The following is a 23,479-nucleotide window of genomic DNA, read 5'->3' on the forward strand; positions in this document are numbered from 1 at the left end:
CACACTCACCCCTGGTGAGGGCAGCAGCTGGGTCTTAAGGCCCCTTTATAATGTGAGAGGCTAGTGGGGCCTCATTTAAAGCTTCCCATTATCCAGGTAATTACAGCGCTGTATGGGCCAACCATGGACCGGGACCCAGGCTTAGGAGCCTTCAGTGGGATGAGGGGTAGAAGCTGGAGCCTGTTTACATGTAAATGTCATGGCGGGTTCATGCCTTGGAGAAGCTCAGGTGCTGATTCTAATTGCAACCATCCTCTACCTTTTCTCCTCCCCATACCAGTCTGGAGAAGGGAATCCAGGCTAGGCAGGCTGGAGGGACCTAGGGTGGTGGGAGATGGGGTGGAGAGCAGTAGGAGGCGTGTTAGACTGAGGGCTGAGAACTGAAGGCTCCTGGGTCCCATCTCTGAGGCAGCCTCTCTCCATCTGCCCACCCCTCCATCCCTGCCTCTGCACCCCAGCAGCAGGGAAGCAGGGCTTCAGCAAAGGTCCACAATGAATAATGTCCTTTGATGATGCAGCCTCTCACAGAGGATGGCAGGAGCCGAGGACGGGGGAAGCGAGGGCATGGCAGGGAGAACTGGAGAACTGATCTCCTCTTGATCTCTGGGATGAGCAGAGACTTGAAAGAGCTGATGCTAAATGAAGCCAGAAAGGTGAGGAAGGCGGGAGGCTTTGAAGGGCTGGGGCAGGCAAGGCTTCATGTTGCCCCCACATGCCGTGTGCAAATGCCCTGTGGAGTGCGTGTTGCAGCTCCCGAGACCCTAGGTGGTTTTCCCTTACACACTTTTCACTGGAGCCACGTCTTGGACAGCCATCACCAGCCTAGAGGAGCAGGGTCCCTAGCAGATCCTCCCACTGGAGCTCCCCCTCTTTGTTGCTGGGGTGGTTTGGAGATGAGGCCAGGACAGTATGTGTTCTGTGGAGCCGAGATGGTGTTTGGTAGAAGAGGGGACCGACGAGCGTGCATTGTGATGCACGATGACCGACATGTGTCCGCCACGTGCAGGGCTCGGGTGCAACACGGCAACACTCCCAGCCTCCCAGAGGGGTGCTGCAGGGTGGCAAGGGAGGGCCCAGACCCTAGGCAGAGATACCCGAAAAGAACAGGAGGATGGCAGCTCTGTGTCCTGCCAAGTCCTGCAGCCGGACGACAGCTGGCGGATGGCCCTCAACAAGGAACTGGAGGGGATGGGCTGAGCCAGGAACAAGGCGCCAGAGCTGCTGTGAGCTGAGGCACTCGGATGGCTCCTCACGGGGCCTAGGGGCCTCTAGGCCCCCCCGCTCGAGCCCTCAGAGAAACCACCCAGACTTCAAGAATGCTGGACTGACCGAGCAGGAAGACAGCAGAACAGCAGCTTCTCCCGGCACGGTGGAGCCAGTTCAAGCCCTAGCGCACAGGTGGGACAACAGAGCCCCCCTAGAGGCTTCGGGCGATGAAAACCCACACTCCTTGACCCCAGAAGAGAGGCAGAGATGGGACGCAGGGGAGGGAGGGATGGGAGAATAAAGGAGATGAGCCCGCACCCTTCCTCAGACTAGCATCAGTCCACATGAGAGCTGGAGGGAGGACAGGAGGGTGACAGGGACTGCAGCCCTTCCCCCCCTCCTCTCCCCAGTCCAGAGAGCAGACAGTGCCTTCAGCCCTGGGGAAGGAGAGCAGGATGGGGAGCAGCAGCTGCATATTCTCCTGAAATTGCTTCTGAAAATGACCAGACACTTCACTAGGAAAGTGACGACAATTTGGGCCCTGGGAGCAGGAGATGAGGCGGAGAGCGGGGGCGGCCAGGCTCTGGTAACCAGCCCCCTCTCGCCAGACACGACCTCCTCCTCGGCCTGATTCTGAGAAGTCAAGGATGGGGCGAGCTGGGGCGGGAGGGTGGGGGCAGCGGGAAGCAGACTGGGAGCCTGAGCTCACCTCTCTCAGAACACAGCCCCCCACGTGCCCAGGAAAAGCAGACTCCCTGTGCCCTCTACCAGCCCAGAGCCGGGTGTGCCGGAACAGGACTGATGCTCAGAGAGCGAGATTAATCTACAGGCAAGAAGAGAAGTTAATCAGGGCTCCCGCAGGCATGATTACCTGGGGCTGTGAGCCGCCTGCTGATGATGGAAGCTCTGGAAGCTCGAGGTGGAGGGAAACCCCAGCCTCAAGGCACAGGGAGCTCAGTGGTGGAGACAGGCAAGAGGCAAGGAAGGTAGGGATGGTGAAATGAGGGAGAGACATCCAGAGACAGGAACAAAGGCAGCCATTTGTCCACTCTCACAGAGCACACATCTACATTTTATGGCAAACACAGGAGCTGCTTGTTCCCTAAAGGTAGAGACGGGGGTGGGAGAGGCTGAGACAAGCAGAGTCTATAAGGAAACAGATATTAAGGGAAAGGGGAGATATTCAGAGCATTATACAAAATATTACGTATTGATATTAGTGAGAGAAAAGGGGACGAGATGGTGCGAGACAGTTGAAAATTAAGAAAAAAATAATGGCAGTGACCCAAGGGAAATAAATGAAGGGGGGGCAGTCCTAGGGGTGGGAAAGTCTGGGATCGGGAGCCTCCCCACCCCCGCAAGTGCCACCAGCTGCAGGCCCCAGCTGCTGGGCAGTGATTAGCAAGAAAACTGTTGGCAGAAGCCTAGCATCTCTGTTGTGCAGAAAGGAAGAGGATGCTGGGGGGCACATGTGCTGGGGGGCCCAGTGATGAGCTGGGGGGCTGGAGGGGGCAACTCCTGGGTGTAGGGGACCCTGCATTCCCAAGCTCACCTCAGCTCACATGAGCCCTCCAGCCTTGGGTCTCTTTTCAGGCTAAATCTCCAAAGGATCCTAGTTTCCGACAAGACAGGGATCCTCACTTCTTCCCTCCAGGGACACACTTAATGAATCAGTCCGCTGGCCACCTGGGACCTGAGCCCCATCGCTGGCTGCCCCACCTCCACCCCAGTCTCTCCAAACCCCGCCAGAGCTCAGCCGGTCAAGGAGGCCAGAGACAATTTCCCTTCTTTTCCATTCTTATTATCTGCATTTGCTAGCTCCAAGGAGCCTGAGGAGGGGGAAGGGGGCGAGGGCAGTCAAAGTACAAGTCCTGTGAAGGCCAGGAAACAGGGACTCACCCACACTGAGCAAATGTTTGGAAAGTCACTTGTTTTATTAGTGGTCAAAGATCCGAGGGTGGGAGGAAGCTAAGTTCTAAGGGAGAGGAGACTGGAAGAGTGTGGGAGAAAGGTTCTCTTCAAGGGCTCTTCAGTCTCTGAGCCCCATCCCCGGGATCAGAGGGGTTGGACAGGAGATTCTCTCACAAACACGGGTGGGCAGGATGGGCACTGGTCCAGGAGAAGAAGCTGCTGTCTCCGCCTTCGGCCCCCACCTCCTCACTATACGGTCACTTCCAGGCCACGGCTGCCTTTCTTCTTGCAGCTTAGCTTGCCATTTCTACCGCCCTCAGGGCCCTGGATGACCTTGACAGTCACACTGCTCTCCTTGAACCTCACTGAGAAACTGGAGGGGGAGCAGGCAGAGTGGCAAAGCTAGTACCCCCATCCCCTCACCCTACTCCCGTATTTTCATGATGGCCTCCCCTCCCCTTCTTGAAGGAAGCGCATCTCTCCTCCCCTTGCATCAGAAGACTCAGGGCCCCAGACAGCTTGGGTGGGGAGACTAAGAAGACCTTCGAGGCTTGCCCTGACAGAGTGTGCTTCGGTTTCTGACTACACGGATTTTTCCGGTCACAATGACCAACAGCTTGGTCATCTGCCCCCAAGATGGCCCTCAGCCCCAGCTCATGGCCTTACTTCTCAGTCACGGTGACTGGAAGCTGCTTCTGTGTGGCATGCAGCACAGCCCGGGACATTCTGGTTAGCAGTTCAATCACATGTTCGCTGACCAGCAGGAAGTCCCCTTTGGAGCCCACTGATGATATCTTAGGAAGGGGGAGAAAGAGTGAGGACGGGATTCCTTTTTCCTCCATGGGAGCAGCCTGAGAGGCATGGAAGGCCCAGAGTGAGAGGTCTGGGCCCCATCGCACCCAGCCCACCCCAACTCCATGATGCCCACCGCCTTCTCCAGCCTAAGGGCCTGCAGCCAGGGAGCTCTGATACCTCACTCAGATGTAAGCTGAAAAGCCCATCCTTGAAGCTGGTGACTGACACCCCGGCCACACTGTCCAGCCCAATGACAATTTTGGGCTGGGACTTCTTGGTGTCTATGAGAATCACATGCCCCTTGGTCAAGAGAAGAATTCGGGAGGAAATCTAGGGACAGAAGAGGAAAGTGTGAGGAAAGGCAAGGATGAACCCCCACCCTTCCAACTCTGGAGCAAGCTCCGGGGAGGGGTTCAGGATGCGGGCCTTCACCTTGCCATTGCCACGATTGACCTTCTTCACAGTCTCTGCCATCAGAACAGGCCCATCTGATCCGTTCGTCAGCTTCTGCAGCTTGGGGTTCCCTTGCAGCCCAATGTAGTCACCATGGAATGGGATGGGGACACTGAGGACACATAGGAGGTACATGGTGGAGACCAGGTCCTTATCACTGACCCCCAAGGCCCTGGGCCTCCCCGCAGTGAGTTCCCCTCTTAGTCCTCCCATGCCCCTTTCCCCATCCTCCACCATATCTTCTCTCTCAGTGGTTCTCAGAGCGTGGGCCACGACCAGCAGCAGCGTCCCCTGGGTACTTGTCAGAAAGGCAAATTCTTGGGCCCACAGCCCCAGACCTGCTGAATCAGAAACTCTGAGAACAGGGTGCAGCCATATCTGGGTGTTATCAAGCCTGCCAGGTGGTGCCTACGCACACCCAAGTTTGGGAACCACTGCCCTATCCCACCTGGGGGATGCTCCTTTGCTCGTGATGAGACTGACTGTGTGGGGTCTGAGGGGCTCTCACCTCTGGGGGTAGGAAGCCTTCTTGCCCTTGAACAGTTCACTGGCGCAAAGCTTCTCCCTCAGAATCTCTACCTGCTTCGGGGACAGCCGGTCCCGGAATTTCTTGCACTGTGGGGGGAGGAGCAGGGGCTAAGCTCCCGGAGGCAGGGGGCAGGCCTGGGGAGGGTGGATGGGAAGAACACTGAGAAGTGGAGAAGCAGAGAGACAGCAAACAGAACAGGCTGGAGGCACTTCAGAGAGGGCAGGGGCTGGAGGAGCCCTGGGGCCTGAGGGCCTCTGGGGGAGAGGGTTGGAAACAATCAAATGCCAGCCCTAGGAGGGAGGGCTATATGCCCAACACACAGCGCAAGGCCTAGTCTAAACAGGTGGTCAGTAGGTATTTCCTGAATGGAAGAACACTGTGCTAAGTGAAATAAGCCAGACATAAAAGGACAAACGTATGACTCTACTTATATGAGGCCCCTAGCACAGTCAAATTCACAGGGAAAGTGGAGTGGACATTCCGGGGCTGGAGGAGTGGAGAGCGGGGAGTTATTGCTTAATGTGTACAGAGGTTCAGTTTGGGATGATGAAAAAAGTGTGGAGATGGAGATGATGGTCTTACAACGATGTGAATGTGCTTAATGCCGCTGAACTGTACTTTAAAAATGGTTTAAACGGCCAATTTTGTTATGTATGCTTTTCCCAATTAAAAAAAAAAGCGGGGGACGGTGACGGGGAGTGGAAGAGGAGGCAGACGAGGAAAATCAGGAGGAGGAGGGAAAGAGAAATGAGAGGTGCCACGCTGGGCCCCGCTCACCTTCCAGCGGTAGAAGAGCTGCCGCAGCTCCTGGTTAGCTGCGTGGAAGCACCTGTAAGGGGCAGCCGGCCACGTGCTGTCCAGGACGTTGGTTGATGGCAAATTGTCCTTCAGCCCCAGCAGGAACTTCTGTGTCTACGTGGGGAGGGGGCGAGGTTGGGAGTGGACTGATAAGAAGGAAGTTCTCCCAAGAGGCAAACTCTCCCCTAGATCCTGCCACACAAGAGGAGGGAGATCCCCCCCCCCCCCAGAGCAAGAAGCACCAAGTGGAGTGAGGAGATGGAAGGGAGTCCCCTCCCCGATCTCTTTTGGTGTCAAGTGTAGGCTGGAGGCTGGCCAGTAAGAGTGTGACTGGGAGACTGAAGGGAGGGAAGGGTTGGTTCCAAGCAGAGATTTGCTGCCCAGGGTAGGAGAAGTGAGAGGAACCAAGGTGAAAACTGGCCTCCATGTTTTGACAGTTCGCTCCTGTACCTTCCTGTTGTCTTGGTTCACAACTGCCTACCGTTGGCCACCACTATCAGCGGGGGCCGCCTCCCCTCCTCTCTGATCAGTCCAGCCCAACACCTCCACTTGGCATTCAAAGTCTTCCACTTAGAGCCCAAGCTCGTGCCACAGGATCCCTGCACTCTGCTGGCACACCTCTCAGACAGGACTCCTTGTCACGCCCTCTGCCCATCCCACGTGTTAGCTCTCTGTGCCTTAGTCCATGCTGCTCTCGGCTCAGCTCTGCCCACTCAGACCCTACCCATCCTTTGAGATGCACCTCCATACCTAAAAAGACTAACATTAATTAGATACACTCATCCAACAGCGATGCATACTCAAATTTCTCCTAACGTCCTTTATAAACTTCTAAAAATGTTCTTTTTAGCTTTGCTTTTATTTTTCCTGTTCTGGGATCCAATCAAGTTTCACCCATGGCATCTGTTTACTCTCCCCAAATAAAGAACAAGGATTTTCAAGTCTTTATATCCGAGGGAGCACCGAGCACCCTGTTTGTTTGTGGGGTAGAATTATTGAAGATATGGAGAATGGCTTGATGTTGGGGTGCCCAGATGGCGCCATTGGTGAAGCAGCTGACACCAGCTCAGGTCATGATCTCAGGGCCTTGAGATCAAGCCCCACATCGGGTTCCTTGCTCAGCTTGGAGTCGGCTTCAGGATATTCTCTCTCTCTCTCCTTCTGTACCTCCCCTGCCCCCCTCCACCTCACTTGTTCGCACTCTCTTCTTCTAAAATAAATGAATCTCTTTAAAAAGATTAGCTTGATTTTGAGCACTTCTAAGTTTTCAGAATATTTTTTTTAAGATTTTATTTATTTATTTGACAGAGAGAGATCATAAGTAGGCAGAGAGAGAGAGAGGAAGAAGCAGACTCCCTGCCAAGCAAAGAGCCGGATGCAGGGCTTGATCCCAGGACCTTGGGATCATGACTGGAGCCTAAGGCAGAGGCTTTAACCCACTGAGCTACTCAGGTGTCCCAGTTTTCAGAATTTTTATGGAAAACTTTTATTAAGACATTGGGTTAGAAAAATTTAAATAGGAAAAGGCAGTGTACTCAGTATATTGCTGTAACTCTGCAGGAATTATCCCAGCTCTTTGATATTTCCACCACAAAGGTCTAGCAGCCTTGGTCTAACCGTTAAGTTCCCGGTCCTTGGTCAGGTCTAGTTTGATTTAATTCAATGAACGTTCCTAAGCATTTCCCACAATCCCCCATGTTCTAACTGATGTGGAATCTCTGAGTATTTTCTCTTTTTAATTATTTTTCTCTAGATCTAGAAAGTCTTGCCTTTCCCCTTACAGCCCTCCTGCCCTGGGTAGGCCGGGGACCGTGTGGGGAGACAGTCTTAGGCAGGCATTGAAACTCTGGAGACAAACAGTGTGTATCCCAGCTCTCTTGCCCTTACCACCTACAGGACCCCTCACGAGTTAGTCAGCCTTTCTGGGCCTACCAAACACAGGAAAGAAAAGGGTCTACCTCAAGAATTTTGACAGCATTAGAGTCAATTCATGTAAAGGGCCTAGGGCATAGTAAGTTTTCAAAAAATAGTAGGTATTCACATTAGTTTCAGGCAAAGCAATAGCAAAATACAAACTCGTCAGAAACACTGAAGGGATCCATGCCATCTGGCCCTGTACACATGCTTCTGTAGGGGCTGTGGTTCACTGAAATACTGGTCTAAACCCAGCAGCTGCTGGGGTGACATTCAGCAGATGCCTGATAATATGCAGATAAAAGAAAAGGTAGAAGAGGGGCCAGTCAGGAGATAAGAGTTGAATCAGATTACTGGCCTCAGGGATGCAGCGAGAGAGCACGTACTCTAGGAAAGCAGACAGTCTGGGGCCATCGTGATGGAGCCCCTCTAGGGCAGGAGAAGGGGGACACAGCAAGGGCTCAGGGAGACAGTGAAGAGGCCCAGTAAGGATCCCACCTCTCCAACAACAAAGGGGAGCTCCAATGAGTGTATCCCAGAAGCATAATTAGTAAGAGTCCTAACTGTCAAAAATGGAATCAGCAGAGGTCAACTCTGCTTTACCCCAGCCCTCTGTCCAACATGTCCTGCTCTCAGTCCCTCTCTTTGGCTTTTTGCAAGGCGTCGCTGGAAGTGCTACTCTCTCCCTGTCTGCTTTCCCTTGCCGCTCCTCAGAAGCACCATTGCTGTTGGATGGACGTCTCTGGAAAACACTCTCCTCTGTTCACTTTCCTCTCCCTGGAAGCTGCCCAGAGTTTGAATGTCCTGGCTTCTTCCTGCCACCTGGACCCAGATCCTCCAGAATTAAGATCTCTCCTGAGATTTAATTTTGGACTCACTTGCTATGGTTTCAGAAGAGGTGGAAGGGAGGATTCCTCCACTTTCACCCCAACCCTAAGATGGATCTTGGAAGGCTGAGTTAGTTAGCCCTGTGTGTGTCCTCATGGTGCTCTTCCAGAAGGCTCAGCCTCTTCCACGGCTGTTAACCACCCAGCCCATCTCTTCCTGAGCCTATTCACCACGGATCAGTCAGTGAGTGTGCTGGGAGCCCTTCTGGCCACAAGGTTGCCAGCCGTGTCCGCTCAGGCCAGAACACCCTCCCATTCTGTCCCTGGGCCCTGGGACGCTGGAGCCTGCTTCCTGCTGGTGGCTGCCCCACTGTCTTTTACCCCCCGACTTCAACACTAAGTAGGAGCAGATGGAAGAAGCCCATTGGGGGGCAAGCCTTGAGTCACCGCTTCTCAAACCACTCATCTTCCTTTTCCAAACCTGTGCCCTCCCCACAACCCTCCACCTTCCACCCCCGAACCCACCACTTACTATGCTCTTATAGATGAAATTTGACAATGTGAGGGCAGCCCCTGACCGGAAGTACTTTCGATAATCCTTGCGGGCCTGGCAGGGACATAGGAGAAAGGAGTCAAAGTAAAAGAGAGACAGTTAGACCTAGATGATAGAAGACAGATCTAGAAGAGGTTCTATATTTTTCTCCCACACAAAGAACACAGTAAGATAGAGCTGCGACTGTGCTGCAGGGAGAGGCAGACGGGTTGGCCAAGAGGAGGGCCCTCCAAGCCACAGGCAGAGCTCTGTTACTAAGTCAGGGACACACCCCTGCACACAGACACAACCCCCCCTCCCCACCGCGGCCACCCTTCCAGACCCACGGCAGCAGACCGCACAACGCGCAGGTGCAGACCTGACCTCACAACGCACTCCCTGCTCCACTTTCTGCCCTGTGCTTGGCACAATCAGGGAGAAAGCATGTGGGGAAGGACCTGTGTTTGGGGAGGAGGCCCCTCTGCCCTTCCTGGTTACCTTCCACCCTCTCACAAAAGCCTGGATCAGCAATACCGATGCCTTTATCTTCCCGTATTGTTTCTTTTGCTGCAGAAAACAACAGGACTGTTAGAAAGAAACTCCATCTCCTGAACCAGCTGTCCCGCTTCCCAGTCTCTTATAAGAGCCAGGGGGTGACCCCTGGGGAGGGTGGTGGTAAGCGGTACCCTGCTGCCCCGAAACCAGGCAGAGATGACGATCTGACTCTTGCGCATGAGCTGGTAGTGGGCCCGGCAGCGCCAGCCCCGGTAGGTCTTCTGGATGAGCGTAGCGAGCTGCTGCAGGCGCAGGCGCCGCTGCTCCTCCAGGAAGAACAGCTGTGGAGAGTGGAAGGGGGGTGTGTGTGGCGAAAGGCTGGCCTGGTGGCACCCAGGGCACCTGGCCTTCCCAGCCAGTGGTGTCCTCATTGCTCAGTCACTCCCCGAGCACCTACTGAACTCTATCTCAGGCCTATGCTAGGTTTGGACGATTGGACACAAGGGGCACATCCCCAGGACCCCCAGGAGTCCCACCCCAGCCAGAGGCACTCGGAGTGGGCTATGCAGGCCCCTATCTGCCAGGGCTCAGGACAGGGGCGTAGCCCAAGGATTCAGGTCCCAGGCATGAAGTCCCGGCTGAGAGCAGACTACCTTACCCACCATCCGTCCCTAGTTAGGGATGCTTCCCTAAAGCCCGGCCTCTCACTGGGGGGCTCTCCAACCCAGCTGCCTCCCACCCCCTGCCAAACACAACTGCCTCCTCCTACTCACAGTCTTGGGGCTTCTAATGAAGATCTTCGTCTTCCCAAAGGCCAGCTCCTCTGAGGACAAGCTCAGCTCCTCCACGACCTTCTCAACCCCCTCCCTACAGGAACAGATGGGGAAAGCTGCCCAGGTGCATCCCAGGGAGGGTCTTCTTTTACCTTTCCCCAACTCCCTCTACCCAGGGAGAGGAGCTCCGGGCTTGCACAGATTTCAGAGCCCCTGAAAAGTGAGAATTCATTTCCCCAAGTATCCATTCATGGACCTTTGGGGATTTCCACTGTCTGCTCCCTCCCTGGCCCAGATGGTCCTTGGCTGCCCTTCCCTGCTCCCCTGTCTCCCCCAGGGGTCTTACCGGTCTTCCCCATTCCAGCGAGGCCAGGTGCTCCGGCTCAGCAATCGGTATCTTTCCAGGAAGGGCCCGTACCTCTGGCGGTAGGCGTAACCTGCCCGTCGCACCCGCACGTTCTCTAGCAGTCCCAGGTACCGAGTCTGGACGGCCACCAGCTCCGATGAGAACTGACCTTGCTGCTGATGCTCATTGGGCTTTATACACCTTGGGGTGGAGGGGTGCAAGGCACAGGCTTCAGGAGCTTCACCTTTGCAAGTGTGACCCATTCTGGTCTCCAGAACCCTGTTCTGCACACATTCCCCCGAGTAGAAACATTTCAGAGGAAGTGAACACACTGGCCTTCCCAGCTTCACTCACTGAAGCACAGTTCCTACCAAAGTCTGATGCTCTCCCTGCTCCAGGACTCTCAGCAACTCATCTGACTTTGTTTTTTATGAGGGAGGGGCCTCTGACAGCCCTATTCCGGAGATACCCCCCAAAAGGACATTGTGCATGGACACTGCATGTGTCATCACATACAGTGCATTTCCCTATGTGCCCAGCATGTCACCTGATGTAGTTGGGGTTTTTGGAATACAGGTTCTTCATGAGTATGGCCACAGAATTCTTGAACTGGGCCCCAGCAGTTGGGGGGCGTTTGAGAGATGTCTGCTTGGGATCTCCCTCAGGGAACAAGGACCGAAGGAGGGGGTGCCGGGCCTTCCACATGGCCTCAGACAAGTCCCGGAAGAGTAGGTCATTGTTCTTATCAATGAAGCTGTTCACGTTGTAAGTCACCTGTAGAGAAACAGCTGTTGGTCTGGAGGGCCCATGACCTTGTCCCAGCAACTGGTGCTCCCCGTCTCAGCATGACGTATTCCCAGATCTCATCTCCCCGTAGTTTCTCCCCCATTGCCTTTCACCTACGCCCAGCCCTGGTCTCTACCCTCCAGCCCTGCCATGTCACCTTGCCCGCATAGTGGCAGATACGGAAACTGCTGAGGCCCATGGTGTGGTCATAGTGGCGCTGGGCGTTCTGGGTGACTTTGCTCTCATAGTGATTGTGCTTGGAGAAGAGCTGGTTCAGCTTCGCTAGGAAAGTGGTGTCACTGACCACCCCAGGCCGTAGGCACTCCTCGTCCAGCATGGCCAGGATGCCTCGCTGATTCTGGTCAGGGAAACAAGATCAGCCCAACCTAGGCCAGGGCCTCCAATATGTCCACATCCTCACTGCTGTCCCTCTGCCCCTCATCCTTTGTCTTGTTTACCATCTTTACCAAGTGGGGCAGGGAAAGGCAGGTGGGAGAGACAGGGCAAGGATATTCAGGCAGTCTGGAAGAGGAAGGAGGTCTCAGAGATGAGAGAAGAATAACTCACATGCTCAATGAGGTTGCAGATAATGCCATTATCAAAGTAGTCCACCTTTGTCCACGGTATGCCCTGGCAAGAGGTAATGCGACACGTCATAGGAGCAGGTCCAAGACAAGTCTCCGAAGAACTCATGGGACTCAGGCTCCCTTCAACCCATCCCACAAAGGACTCAGAAAGCCCCATAGTTAAGGGGGTGCCTGGTGTGATTTCTGTTTAGGTCCCCATCCCTCCAAGGTTTTGATGGAGAATTTGTGGGGTGGGTAGCTGGACACGTGGGAAGACCCAAAGCAGCTGTGAGGGACAGGGAAATGCTTCAAAGTGCCCTATAGGCACTGTGGGCTGGAGAGGGAGGTGTCATATGTTGAGTGAAGGCTGGGCTAGGGGTTACCCCACTGTGGCAGTAGGGAAGGGTCCCCGAGTATGTGGAAGAGAGAATGGCTACGCTGCTCTCACAAAAACCTATAAGCCAAAGTGCACAAGCCAACTTCATCAAATAGCAGACCTAACTTAATACATCTTCAAAGACTTACATCAGTGCTTCCCGAACTTGGATCGCAGTCATCTGGAGGGCTTGCGAAAACAGACTGCTGGACCCCACCCCCAGGCTTTCCGACTTAGCATGTCTGGGACAGAGCCTAGGAATCTGCCTTCCTAACACCTGATGCCCCTAGTTTGAGAACCACTAATCTACCTGATACTTTGGGATTGGGTAGTTTTGTTTTTGTTTTTGTTTTTTAAAGCAAGAATGGGGGTGCCTCGGTGGCTCCATCAGTTAAGCTTCTGACTCTTGATTTCTGCTCAGGTCTTGATTTCAGGGTCACTTGTTCTGTGCTCAGTGTGAAGTCTGCTCGAGATTCTCTCTCCCTCTGCCCTCCTCCCCACAGCCCCCCCCCACACGTGCACACTCTTTCTCTCAAATAAATAAATAAAATCTTTTTTAAAAAAGATTTGTTTATTTGAGAGAGAGAGGAAGTGAGAGCAGGAATAGGGCAGAGGAAGAAGGAGAAGCAGACTCCCTATTGAGCAGGGAGCCCAACACGGGGCTCGATCATGACCTGCGCCAAAGGCAGACACCCAATCGACTGAGCCACCTAGGCGCACCAGTAAATAAATCTTTTTTTAACAAAGGCAAGAATGGTACAGAAGAAGACCCAAAGATAATTGCTCCCCACTTGATAATTGCTCCCCACCCATCAGGTGTGGCTCCTGATTCCAGGGCCACACCTCCCAGGCTCAGGCCATTCCCGGGTATGGGCATGTGGCAGAGGAACACAAGCCTCTCTTTCTTTTTAGGGATCCTTAGGGAATCACAGATCTTTAGGGAACGCGTAGTAGAATTAAGTAGAGTTGCCCTCGTACTTCATCCCCAATATGCCTTCCTCAACTAGTTAAATGAAGTATGAGATCCTTACAATCCTAGTAGCAATAAAGATGCTTCTTTGTTTACCGATACAGAAAGATCTCTTGTCAACTGAGAGCACGATGTGCAGCAGATTGTATTCACTGCCATTTGAATAAATTCTGTGGGCAAATGTACTTATGGATTTGCTTGATTACATATGAAACACCTGTGAAAAAAGGGCCCCTTCAGTTGGCTCTAGATGGTAGGAGTTCTAGGAGGCTGGGGACAAGCTGGAAGGGAGCTGAGCTCTTCTTTATGAGCTTTTTAAAGAAGTTTTTGAATTTCGAAGCATGGGAATGTGTTCTCCATTTGATCATTAAATTTTTAAAATAAAAATATACAAAACAACTAAGAAAAAAAAATAAAACCTTTCCCACACATTGTGGCCACATTGCCTGAAATTCTGCCACAGCGGATCCCTGACGGCTCCGGGCAGCATCCCTGGGAGGGTTTTGACGAGTGAGACTCTCAGCCATTCACACTCTGGGGTGGGTTAGCTCAATCAGATAGCTTTTCTCACACCTAGCCACAGAAAACAAGGGTTCTGGGCAAACAGGGGAAGGAGTGTGGAAATGTTGAGCCATGGGGCACTTCTGGGGAGGAAGTCTGGGATCAGAGTGCCACAAGAGGGGAGAGTGACATCAGCCAGGGCCCCAGGAGACAAAGAATTCTGAGATGTTAAAGAAAAGCACCAAAAGGGATGTGGTAGGGTGATGAGGGCAGGAGAAATGGCCCTTCTAAATCTGGTTCACAGTGCGCTGCAGGCCACGCACAGTTGTCACCGCACCCGCGTGAGGTCTCCCCACACACACCCCTCCATCCCTCTGCCCCTTCCCTGCATGGCCTGGGGTGGGGCGCAGGGGGCCTGGGGGATGGAGAGCAAAAACCAGGGCTTCTCGGTAATGCTGGACTGCACCTGTGCAAGGGATACTTGTTGTCCTTTGTGTTCCCATCTGGGGACAAGTGAGAGGAAATTGTGATGGGGGAAAAGGACAGATCGGGCACATGCCCAGAAGCAATTTCCGAGAGGGTAAGCAGGGGAAGGCTCGGCGTACCTCCCTCTCATACTCCTCTTGCTCCTCTTTCAGCGTCATCTCGATGAACACCTGCTGCAGCTTCTCGTTGCAGTAGTTGATCACAAACTGCTCGAAGCTATTATCCTGAGGGAGGGGCCCCGGGCAGAAAGGGAGCCACTCAGCCCAAGTCCCTTTCTGCCTCTCTGCCCTACGCCTCCCCTCTCTCACCACCCCCTCCCCAGCCCCGAGTCTACGTGCCCCAACCCCGGGGAAGCAGGGTGCTGTAGTTGGGCAAAACTCGCTCACCTCTAAAATTTCAAAGCCATAGATATCCAGGACCCCCATTACCTTCTTCTTCTCCCCAGTGCCCACCTGAAGAGGAGGAAAAGAGAAGTCTGAGGACGAGCCTCCTCTGCAAACCAGGCCAGGCCCTTCTGGGGCAGAGGCAACTGGAGCAGAGGGTGAACAGAACTCAGGTGAGCTTGACCATGCTGGGAGAGGACTGCTGTGATTTTATCCTCCTTCCTCCTCTGCATGGTAGAGGACAAGTAGAGGGAGGAATTGAGGGAGGAAGGGAGATGTGAACAGATTCTAGGCTGGTGCTCCCAGGGAATGAGGCAGGAAGACGGTAAGATCCTCTCTGGACAATAGCCATCTCCTAGATTTGTAGGGCATTTTACAAAAAAGTCTACGTTCTTACTTCAAGAAACCTCACAATAACCCTAGAAGGTGTGATTATTCCCATTTTACAGATGAACAAATCAAATTTCAAAAGAGCTAAGCATTTACCCAAACCTAGATTTAAATCCTATTTTTCTCAGCTGCCTTTCAGTAATAGCTTCTGAATTGATGGCATTTCATGTACAAAAAGCTTTGAATACTAGCTCCATTTTGATCTAATTCACATTCCATAAAATTTACCCTTTAAAGGTGTATGATTCAGTGCTTTTTTTTTTTTTTTTTTTTGGTATATTCAAAAGGTATATGACCATCCCCACTATCTCATTCCAGAACATTTTCATCAGCCCCAAGAGGAATCTTGTCCCCACACCCATTAGCAGACACTCCCCCCTTCTCCTCCGTCTACCCCAAGCCCCTGCTAAACATTAATCTGCTTCCCATCTCCATGGATTTGCCTATTCTGGACATTTCGTATAAATGGAATCATACAAAATGTGACCTTTTGTGTCTGGCTTCTTCCACTTGAATGTTTTCAAGATTTGTCCATGCTGAGCATGAATCAGTACTTCGTTCCTTCTTAATCTCCCACTGGATGAATATACCACATTTTGTTTATCCACTCATCAACTGGGGGACATTGGAGTCGTTTCCACTTTTGGGGTAGTATGAATAATGCCTCTCTGAACTTTTGGGTACAAGTTTTTATGTGGACATCTGTTTTCAAATCTCTTGGATCTATATCTGGGAGTGGAATTTCTGGGTTATATGGTAACCATGTACGTAATTTTATCCAGTCCTCACTAAGCCCTGTGAAGCAGGTAGCCATTAGTGTCCAATTTTCCAGATCAGGAAACTGAGGCTCAGAATCTCTGAAACAAAAAGGTCACGCAGGCAGTAAATAGGGGATCCAGAGAGTCAAACCCAAAAACTAGAGATGTTTCCACAACAACACACTACTGGAAGGAACTGGACCCTACGCTTTTTCCTTCTTCCTCTGCTCATCTCAGAACCTAAAGTATGGGGATGGTGACCAGGGCAAGAAAGGTGAGGCAGACAGGAGAGTGTTGGGAGCAGAGAGCCACCTCTCACCTTGATGCTCTCATTGATTCGATTCACGATCCAGTTGAAGAGGCGGCTGTAGATATTCTTGGCCAGAGCATCGCGAGCATACTGAGCCTGCGGGCAGGGCCAGCTGGTTAGGGGAGTAGCCACAGAAGAGTCCCCAGGTCAGACTCACCCCATAGGGCTCTTACCTGAATGACATTCAGTGCAGTGACCACCTTTTCTTTGGCTGTTTTCATGGTCCTTGAGCACAAAGCTTTCTCTAGTTCCTCTGATTTCAAACCCATCATTTCCCCAATCTCCTGAATTCCTAGAGTGAGGAGGAAAACACAACATGGCCTGAAAAGAGGGCTTTCCTCCCAGGGGAAGAGGGCTGAGAAGTGACACTGCTGGGAGACAGGGGTCCCTGGGTCTTGCTGGGGATATCCTTATAGCCCATCCAGAACACAGCCCAGGAGGAATTTCTGGGGAGGAGGAGGAGGACAGAGGGAGCTCTGGACACTTTGAATGCATTCTTTACTTCAGTAGGACAATCTCCCGAAATGCTTTGTAAAAACTCCACTGAGATTCAGAGAGGTCCCAGAATCTAGAACTATCGAACTTCAAAACCTCATTCCAAAGTGTCTCACTGGGAATCTCCAACAGTGTGTCTAGGGAAGAGCTCGGGAATGGGCAGAGGGGGACAGAATCAGAGTGAAGTAAGTGACATGGAAGTTGATGGAAGAACAGAAATCGTAGTAGAAGATTTGGGAGCTGCTTGGGGTTACCAGCAGGGTGATGCAGACCTCTCCCATCCCGAATGCCACTTGCTGATATCCCATTGGCCTGGAACTCATCTGCCAGCTCCACATTCCCCAGCTTCAGCACGAGGGCCGTCACCTCAAGCACCTGATGAATCTCCTCCTCCGAGAACCCAATCACAGCCATTGCACTCTTGATGAGAGAGCAGAAATCAGAAGCTGAACGGTGGTGGCAGTTCAATGCATCCCTTCTCAAAGCCAAAGCCTGGGCTCAGGGGCTGACCTAAGGGCCCGCCCCGGGCACCCACCTGTACGGCCTTGAAGTTGGAGGTGTCGTCCATGCCGTCCACTCTGGACACTTTCTGGTTTAGATAGGTGTATCCACTTGTGTCCCGCTCGAGCTTCAGGGCCTCTGGGAGGGCCAGTGCGAGGGAAGAGGGTTAGTACGCAGGCTCCCAGGAGGCTCTGGCCTTGACTCTCACAGCCCCTGACCTAGCTTGGTATACTCATTAATTCAAAAGAGCCATTTTTGTTTTAGACTTTTCCCCTGCCTCCTTTGTTTGGGGATCACTAATTCCCATGAGAATAAATGAAAATTTTAAGCAGTATTTAGGGTTTGGGTGTTCTTAATCCAACTTTTATGATTTTATTTCTTTCCAACTTTTATGAAAGAAAAGACTCACTCCATTCCTCGTCTCACCCTCAGGGTTCTAAACAATGAAAACAAGCAAACTCTCAATCCTGCTCAGTTCTCAGTGTCTCTGAGAGGACAAAGGTGAGGAAAGAAGGGTGAGCACCTATGTCCCACCCACTCCAAGCCTCAACACCTCACCTAGGCCCGAGTTGGCCCATTCATTATTTGTTCATTCAGCACGAACGAAGTGTCAGATGCTCTGTTCCCCAAACCTGACCCCTCTTCTGGACGCTTCTCTCTGACGTGGGGCTGAGCCAAAAGTCTCTCTTGTGTTCCCCCCATGGTGAGCCTCTATCCCAGCCCACAACATATGGGCTAGGTTTTGTTTTCTTCTGTCTCTCCCACAAATGAACAACTTGTGCGTTGGGACTGTGTTTTTCATCTTCATATCCTGTGTGCCTGGCTGCCATATACAAACTTTTTTCTTAAGAAGAAATGAATCAAGGGAATGGTCAAAGCTGTTCACCTGAGGCGGGAAGGAGTAGGTTAGGCATGGAGCTTGAAAGATACCAATTAGCTATTATTTACCCGATCTGAGAATCAGGGAATATCCCTCAAACCAGAGTGTAAGGGCAGCTTCCCCTGAGATACAAATTTTGAAACAGGAACCTGCTAAAGAGGGGTGTCTGGACAAAGAATGAGTCAGAAAGGCCCTGGGATGATGACACCAGGGAGGCCCTGTCCAGCCTTGGCTTCAATCAATCGTTGAACCAACCAGAACAGGACACTAGTGCCTATGATTCAGACAACCCGAACACAACCAAGACTATGGAGCCAGGAAGGAAGTATGTGAGCTATAGGGGCTCTTGAACCAGGGAGACCTCCCCAAGGGGTAAGGAGAGAGTCACAAGTCGAGTGGAGAACAACCAGAAACCAAAAGGGTAGGTCCTTGGGGGCCAGACACCCACAATGCTCACAGCTAGAGGCTGGATTGGGAGGCAAACACTGGCAAGGCCTGAAGTCCCACCAGACTCCATGGTGCTCCCCACCCAGAGCCACCTCGGGTCGATCTAACAACCAGGGCTCCCCTGGACAAGGCAGGGTACTCCATGACTAGTGCTCTGACAGCCTCCAGCACAGGCCTGTGACACTGATCACACTATATTTTGCTGTGTTCCTGTTCAAATAGCTGTCATCCCTGGGAGACTGTAAGTTCTTGAGGACAGGGTCCATGTCATCTTACTCAACTCTGCACCACTAGAAGCCAGCACCATGTTCGAGCACAGTAGGTATTCAAGAGTTGTTTGATGAATGAATAAGTGAAACCTCCATAAAACCATCTAAGAAGAGTAAATCAAGGACAGGGCCTGGGTGAGGCAGATGTAGACCCAGAACAGCTTCTACTACAGCTCATCAAACATTCTTGAACACTTAGAATATCTTGCCGGATTTTCTGCTGAGCTATCGATAAAGCCCTTTACACTGAAGATAGGAAAGGATGATAGATGGAAATAAGTGTTCCATTTTTGAAGCCAGCCTGGGGAAGCAGGAACCCAAGCAGGACAGAGGAATAAGAGGCCAGAAGGTTTATTCCTAGCAATACAATCCCAGAAAAAGAAGAGAACATAGAGGTCAGGAGATTGCTCCCAGCAACGAACGAGTGGCTGAGATTCAGAGCGAGGAACGCAGGGAGAAGAAGCCTGAGGGCTGCAGGAGCCCAGAGGGGATGGAATGGAAGTTGGGCTCTTCGGCCTTGTCTCTGGGACAAACACATACTCAACAGATGGGCATCTGCTCCGGCCAGTAGCTGATAGAAGATGTGGAAGTTCCTTTCTCCTTCAAGCTGCTTCACCACTCGGGATTTCTCCAGCAGATCTGGCAGCAGATTAGAAAATAACATCCTGAGGGGCTGGGAGATGTCACAGCTTCCCTCTAGGTCGACCCTCATCACTGGTGTTCTGAGGACTTGGGCAGTCTCAGTGGCCGACTATTCCTTCCTAAGGTAGCAAATCAGCAGAAAGGGACACCGTGGGGTGGGGAGGAAAAAGAGGTGGTGAGCAGAATGGGGATACATGTTCGGGGAGCCTGGGTTCAGTCAGTTAAGAGGCTGCCTTCAACTCAGGGCCTTCATCTCAGGGTCCTGGGATCGAGTCCCACCTGCTCAGCAAGGAGTCTGCTTCTCTCTCTCCCTCTGCCCCTGCCCCCAGCTTGTGCATTCTCTCTCTCTCTCTCTCAAATAAAAAAAAAAAAAAATCTTAAAAAAGAAAAAAAGGAATAGGGAGACACGTACAGTTTGTGATGACGCCACCAAGGGGGGATCCCTTGAAGTCGAACTCGATATCCATGTATTTTCCCTTCAGAGACCAGAGAGAGAGAGAGACTTGGCTTCCTCCTCTTCTCACCACCCTGTCCGGCAGGGGTCTGTGCCTCATTCCTCCATCTCAAGCCCCCACACCCTCTCCTCCCAGGCCAGGGAGATGGTCACTCACAAATCGAGAGGAGTTGTTGTTGCGAATGGTCTTGGCATTGCCAAAAGCTGCAGAGATGGGGAGAGGGGAGGGGAGGTGACTGAGGGGAGGAGAGGGGCTCTTGAGAAGGGGAAGGAGGAAGGTCTTCCAGCCATCATGCCAATCCCGGACTTTTCAGGGTGAACAAGAACAGGGTAAGAGGGTGTAGGTCCAAGTGTCTCTGGGGCCCGTGGGGAGGGGGTGCGGGGGCAGAGAAGGCAGAGACCGGAATCCTCACCCTCCAGCACCGGGTTTGACTGAAGCAGCTGCTCCTTCACAGAGTTCACCTGCTCCCCTTTCCCACAGACAGCCGCCACATAGGACATCACCAGCTTGCTAGCCTCTGTGTGAGGGAAACCTTCACATGGATCCCCACCCCCCCTTAACTCCCCTCAAGTCCAGCACCTCACACCCCTCACAAGCAGAAAAGCTGGGGAGGCATTCCTGGGGTGGGGCAGGGCCTGGCCTGGCTGGGAAAGAGATGAGCGGGGAGCTGGAGCAGTGACTCCACGCCCCCCCCCCCCCCCCCCGCCCCCAGCCCCCAGCCAAGGCCCTCACCGGTCTTGCCGGATCCGCTCTCGCCGGTGATGAGGATGCACTGGTCTCGGTCTCGGTCCCTCAGTGACTGGTATGCCACATTTGCCAAAGCATAGCTTCGGGGGGGAGGAAGCAGGTGATGACTAAGGTGGGGCTAATCCAAGACCCAAGAAAGATGGAGAGATCTTTCTCTCCATCTCCAGCCCCCACAGTCATCTGCCCTCCTCACTTGGATTAGACTGAGCAAGGGATAGGTCTAGGAAGGGGCTTCCTGGGACTGGGGTGGGTGGGGGGTAGGGAAGCTGGAGAGCCTCCTTCAGGAGAAAGGATAGAGGAAATCAGGGTGTCTCGCTCTCAGGAAGTGGGGGCCCTGTCAGCCTTCCCTCGGTCCCTTTACTTACATATGGGGCTTCAGCTCATAGAAGGTATAGTCCCGGTATTTGGCAATGAACTCCAGGCCATAGATGGGCAGCTGTTGGTAGGGATTCACTGAGATCAACACATTACCAATGTAGGTCTGGAGGCAAAAAAAAAAAGGAAAGAGGATGAGCAGGGCTGGGGTAGGGGATGCTGGGAGGGGTGGTGGGAGCACAGGACAGTTCTAGCCACACCCCCGCAGCCAGGGGCACCCACACGCACTCACATAAATCTCCTTCTTTTCATAGCGCAGCTGGAGGTTCCTGAGCAGAGGCTCCTGTTCCAGGGGTTCCAGGAGCACCAGGTCCTCCACCCCCACAGAGCCTTCCAGTAGAGTCATGTCTAGAGGGGCTGCTGGTCCTGGGAATAAGGGAAACAGTTGGCTGAAGTCTGCTCAGCTTTAGGGGCCAGTAACTGTGTGAGGGGAAGAGGGCAGAAGGAGCTAAGAGAGCCTCCCCTCCAGCTCCTGGCCATAGAGACCGTCCTCAACCCAGGGAGGCCTCTGGACTACGCCAAGCTAACTGTGGGAAGCTGTGAGAACGCTCGCCAAGTGGGGAGAATCCCCTGCTCCCTGGGCCAGGGCTGGTGGGGGTGCGGCAGGGGTGGGACAGGACCACCTGCCTTTGACTGGGGTAAGGAAGGCACCCAGCAGGCAGCAACCAACCCCAGGGGAGCACGGCTGTGCTTCCAGGAGAGCAGCCTGGGGAGGAATGGTAGGCTCTGAAAGCTCACTCCCTGTCTGTCCACCCCCAGCACGGAGGCCCTGGCCAGGGTCCAGCCTCCCTGACCCTCTGCCCCCAGTTCTCCTTCTCACCTCCTACCTCTTGCAACCTCTAGTTCAGTCACCCAGCCCACCCACACTTAGTGCAAACATCCTTGCGCAGGTCCCTCTCTTGGCGATGGTGAGATTCACCTCCTTCTTCTTCTTTTTTTTTTTTCCTTTTCAGTTTTTTTTTATTTATTTGACAGATAGAGATCACAAGTAGGCAGAGGGGCAGACGGGGGGGGGGGGAGCAGGCTCCCTGCTGAGCAGAGAGCCCAATGCAGGGCTCTATCCCAGGACCCTGGGATCATGACCTGAGCTAAAGGCAGAAGCTTTAACCCACTGAGCCACCCAGGCACCCTGAGATTCACCTTCTAAATGGGGGCCAGATGAGATGATTGGTGAGTTAGAGGACATGACTTAGAGGAGTTCCTCTAGCAAAGATTAGAATACCCTAAATAAAAGTGAGGTTGGTTTCTCCCACATCAATTAGCTGTCATGATCCCTCCATGTGCCTCCATGGCTATCCCTGTTTCCATCTCCGGCTTTTACACCCATTGCTGTAACCTTCCGGCATGGACTTTGCCCCAGAGGGACACTCCCAGCTTTTTAGTAGCTGGTAGGAGTGGGCAAGGAGGAGCAGAGTTATTGTGGGGCTCTGCACACAGTGAGCACATGGCAGGGGCAACCTCGGGAGGAAGCCCGGCCCTCCTGAGTCTTTCCTGCGGGGCCAAGTAGGTGGGGTGGCCTGGTGCAGGACAGAATCATTAGTATAATGGTCAGGGCTACTCCCCAACAGGAATAAAAAAGCCACATCCTCCTAGTCTCCAGCAATGCTGAACCTGGGCGGGGGAGGGAAGGGAGGTAGAGATGGAAGGTGGGGCGGGAGGAGAATGCAGGCGGCCTTCAGCCTTCGCTCTGCTTTCCCCAAGTTTCAGAAAATGAGAGCGCTTGTCACTTCCTGGAAGGACACAACTGCAAGAGAGCAGTAATCATGACGAAAGCAATCTCTAACAATCAGATACCACAAGCCAGGCAGGGCTCCAAACCCTACATACCACGAATTCATTTGATGCTTACAAACAATATCCCCATGAAATAGGTACTATTATTATCCCACATTAAAAAAATAAGTTTTTAAGTAACTTGGCAGGCAGGGGTGAGCAGGAGAAGTGGGGCTGGAGGAAAGCATCTTCTTTGGATTTGGATTGGAGGGGAGTGGGAATGTGATGGGGGGGGAAGGAAGCTGTCCCCAGATAGGGCACCCCTAGATGGGCAGAGCAGTGACAGGCCAAAGCAAGACTCACCGAACACTGGAACTAGGGTATAACTTCAGTGTCTCTTGGAGAATGGTGAATGAAATCCCAGTTGGACGGGAAGGGGGCATAGGAGTCCCAAGGCCCCAAGGGTAGAGAGGTGCGTTCGTTAACGGGAGCTGTCCATGGTGTCGGAGAGGCCAGGAAAGAGGTTGCCCTCCTCTTGCCAGTGTCCACTCCTCTGACCTTCTACAGTGCTGCCTCCTCTCGCCAAGGCTCCCTATGCCAGTCAAGCCAGGAGAGGCCAGAGACGGCTGCTCAGCACAAAGTCCGAGGCTGTTCCTGCTGAGGGTGTGGCTCGATTAACTCTTCCCAGGCCTGGAGCCCCAGAGGGAGATGCTTAGTCACATGAGAAAGCCCCCTCTCACACACATACATATACTGTAGGTAGGAAAGGGTATCTGGCTGGGCTTAGCTGAAGGGCTCAGGTAGAGCTGTTGCCCCACCCCCCACCCCAAATTTGGAAATAAGAGCAGGA

The 23,479-nt window shown here is 52.9% G+C and overlaps 1 protein-coding gene across 1 annotated transcript; it reads right to left on the reverse strand.

The window, feature by feature from the left end:
• Nucleotides 1-3,177: 3,177 nt before the first annotated feature.
• MYO1A (myosin IA) lies at nt 3,178-21,262 on the reverse strand. The gene is made up of 27 exons (XM_059404924.1): nt 21,149-21,262; nt 20,907-21,022; nt 20,527-20,621; nt 20,207-20,311; nt 19,951-19,997; nt 19,752-19,815; nt 19,238-19,336; nt 17,136-17,239; nt 16,873-17,020; nt 16,279-16,397; nt 16,115-16,201; nt 14,651-14,716; nt 14,384-14,488; nt 11,933-11,995; nt 11,523-11,723; nt 11,127-11,353; nt 10,580-10,780; nt 10,234-10,327; nt 9,652-9,801; nt 9,464-9,532; nt 8,966-9,040; nt 5,672-5,806; nt 4,874-4,980; nt 4,345-4,477; nt 4,090-4,242; nt 3,784-3,911; nt 3,178-3,490 (listed from the first exon to the last, which is right to left on the reverse strand). Exons 1-27 carry the CDS (start codon nt 21,260-21,262, stop codon nt 3,367-3,369), a joined length of 3,129 nt encoding a protein of 1,042 aa, XP_059260907.1. The 3' UTR covers nt 3,178-3,366.
• Nucleotides 21,263-23,479: the final 2,217 nt, after the last annotated feature.

Source organism: Mustela nigripes, chromosome 6 (assembly GCF_022355385.1).
Source record: "Mustela nigripes isolate SB6536 chromosome 6, MUSNIG.SB6536, whole genome shotgun sequence".
NCBI lineage: Eukaryota > Metazoa > Chordata > Mammalia > Carnivora > Mustelidae > Mustela > Mustela nigripes.

Excerpts from the sequence above, each read along its gene's own strand:
- MYO1A (XM_059404924.1), bottom strand. The coding sequence starts at position 21,262 with ATGACTCTACTGGAAGGCTCTGTGGGGGTGGAGGACCTGGTGCTCCTG. Across the intron at positions 14,717-16,114 it reads GAATCAATGAGAGCATCAAG|GTGGGCACTGGGGAGAAGAA; the intron begins GTGAGAGGTGGC and ends CCTCCTCTTCAG. Across the intron at positions 4,243-4,344 it reads TCAATCGTGGCAATGGCAAG|ATTTCCTCCCGAATTCTTCT; the intron begins GTGAAGGCCCGC and ends TTCTGTCCCTAG.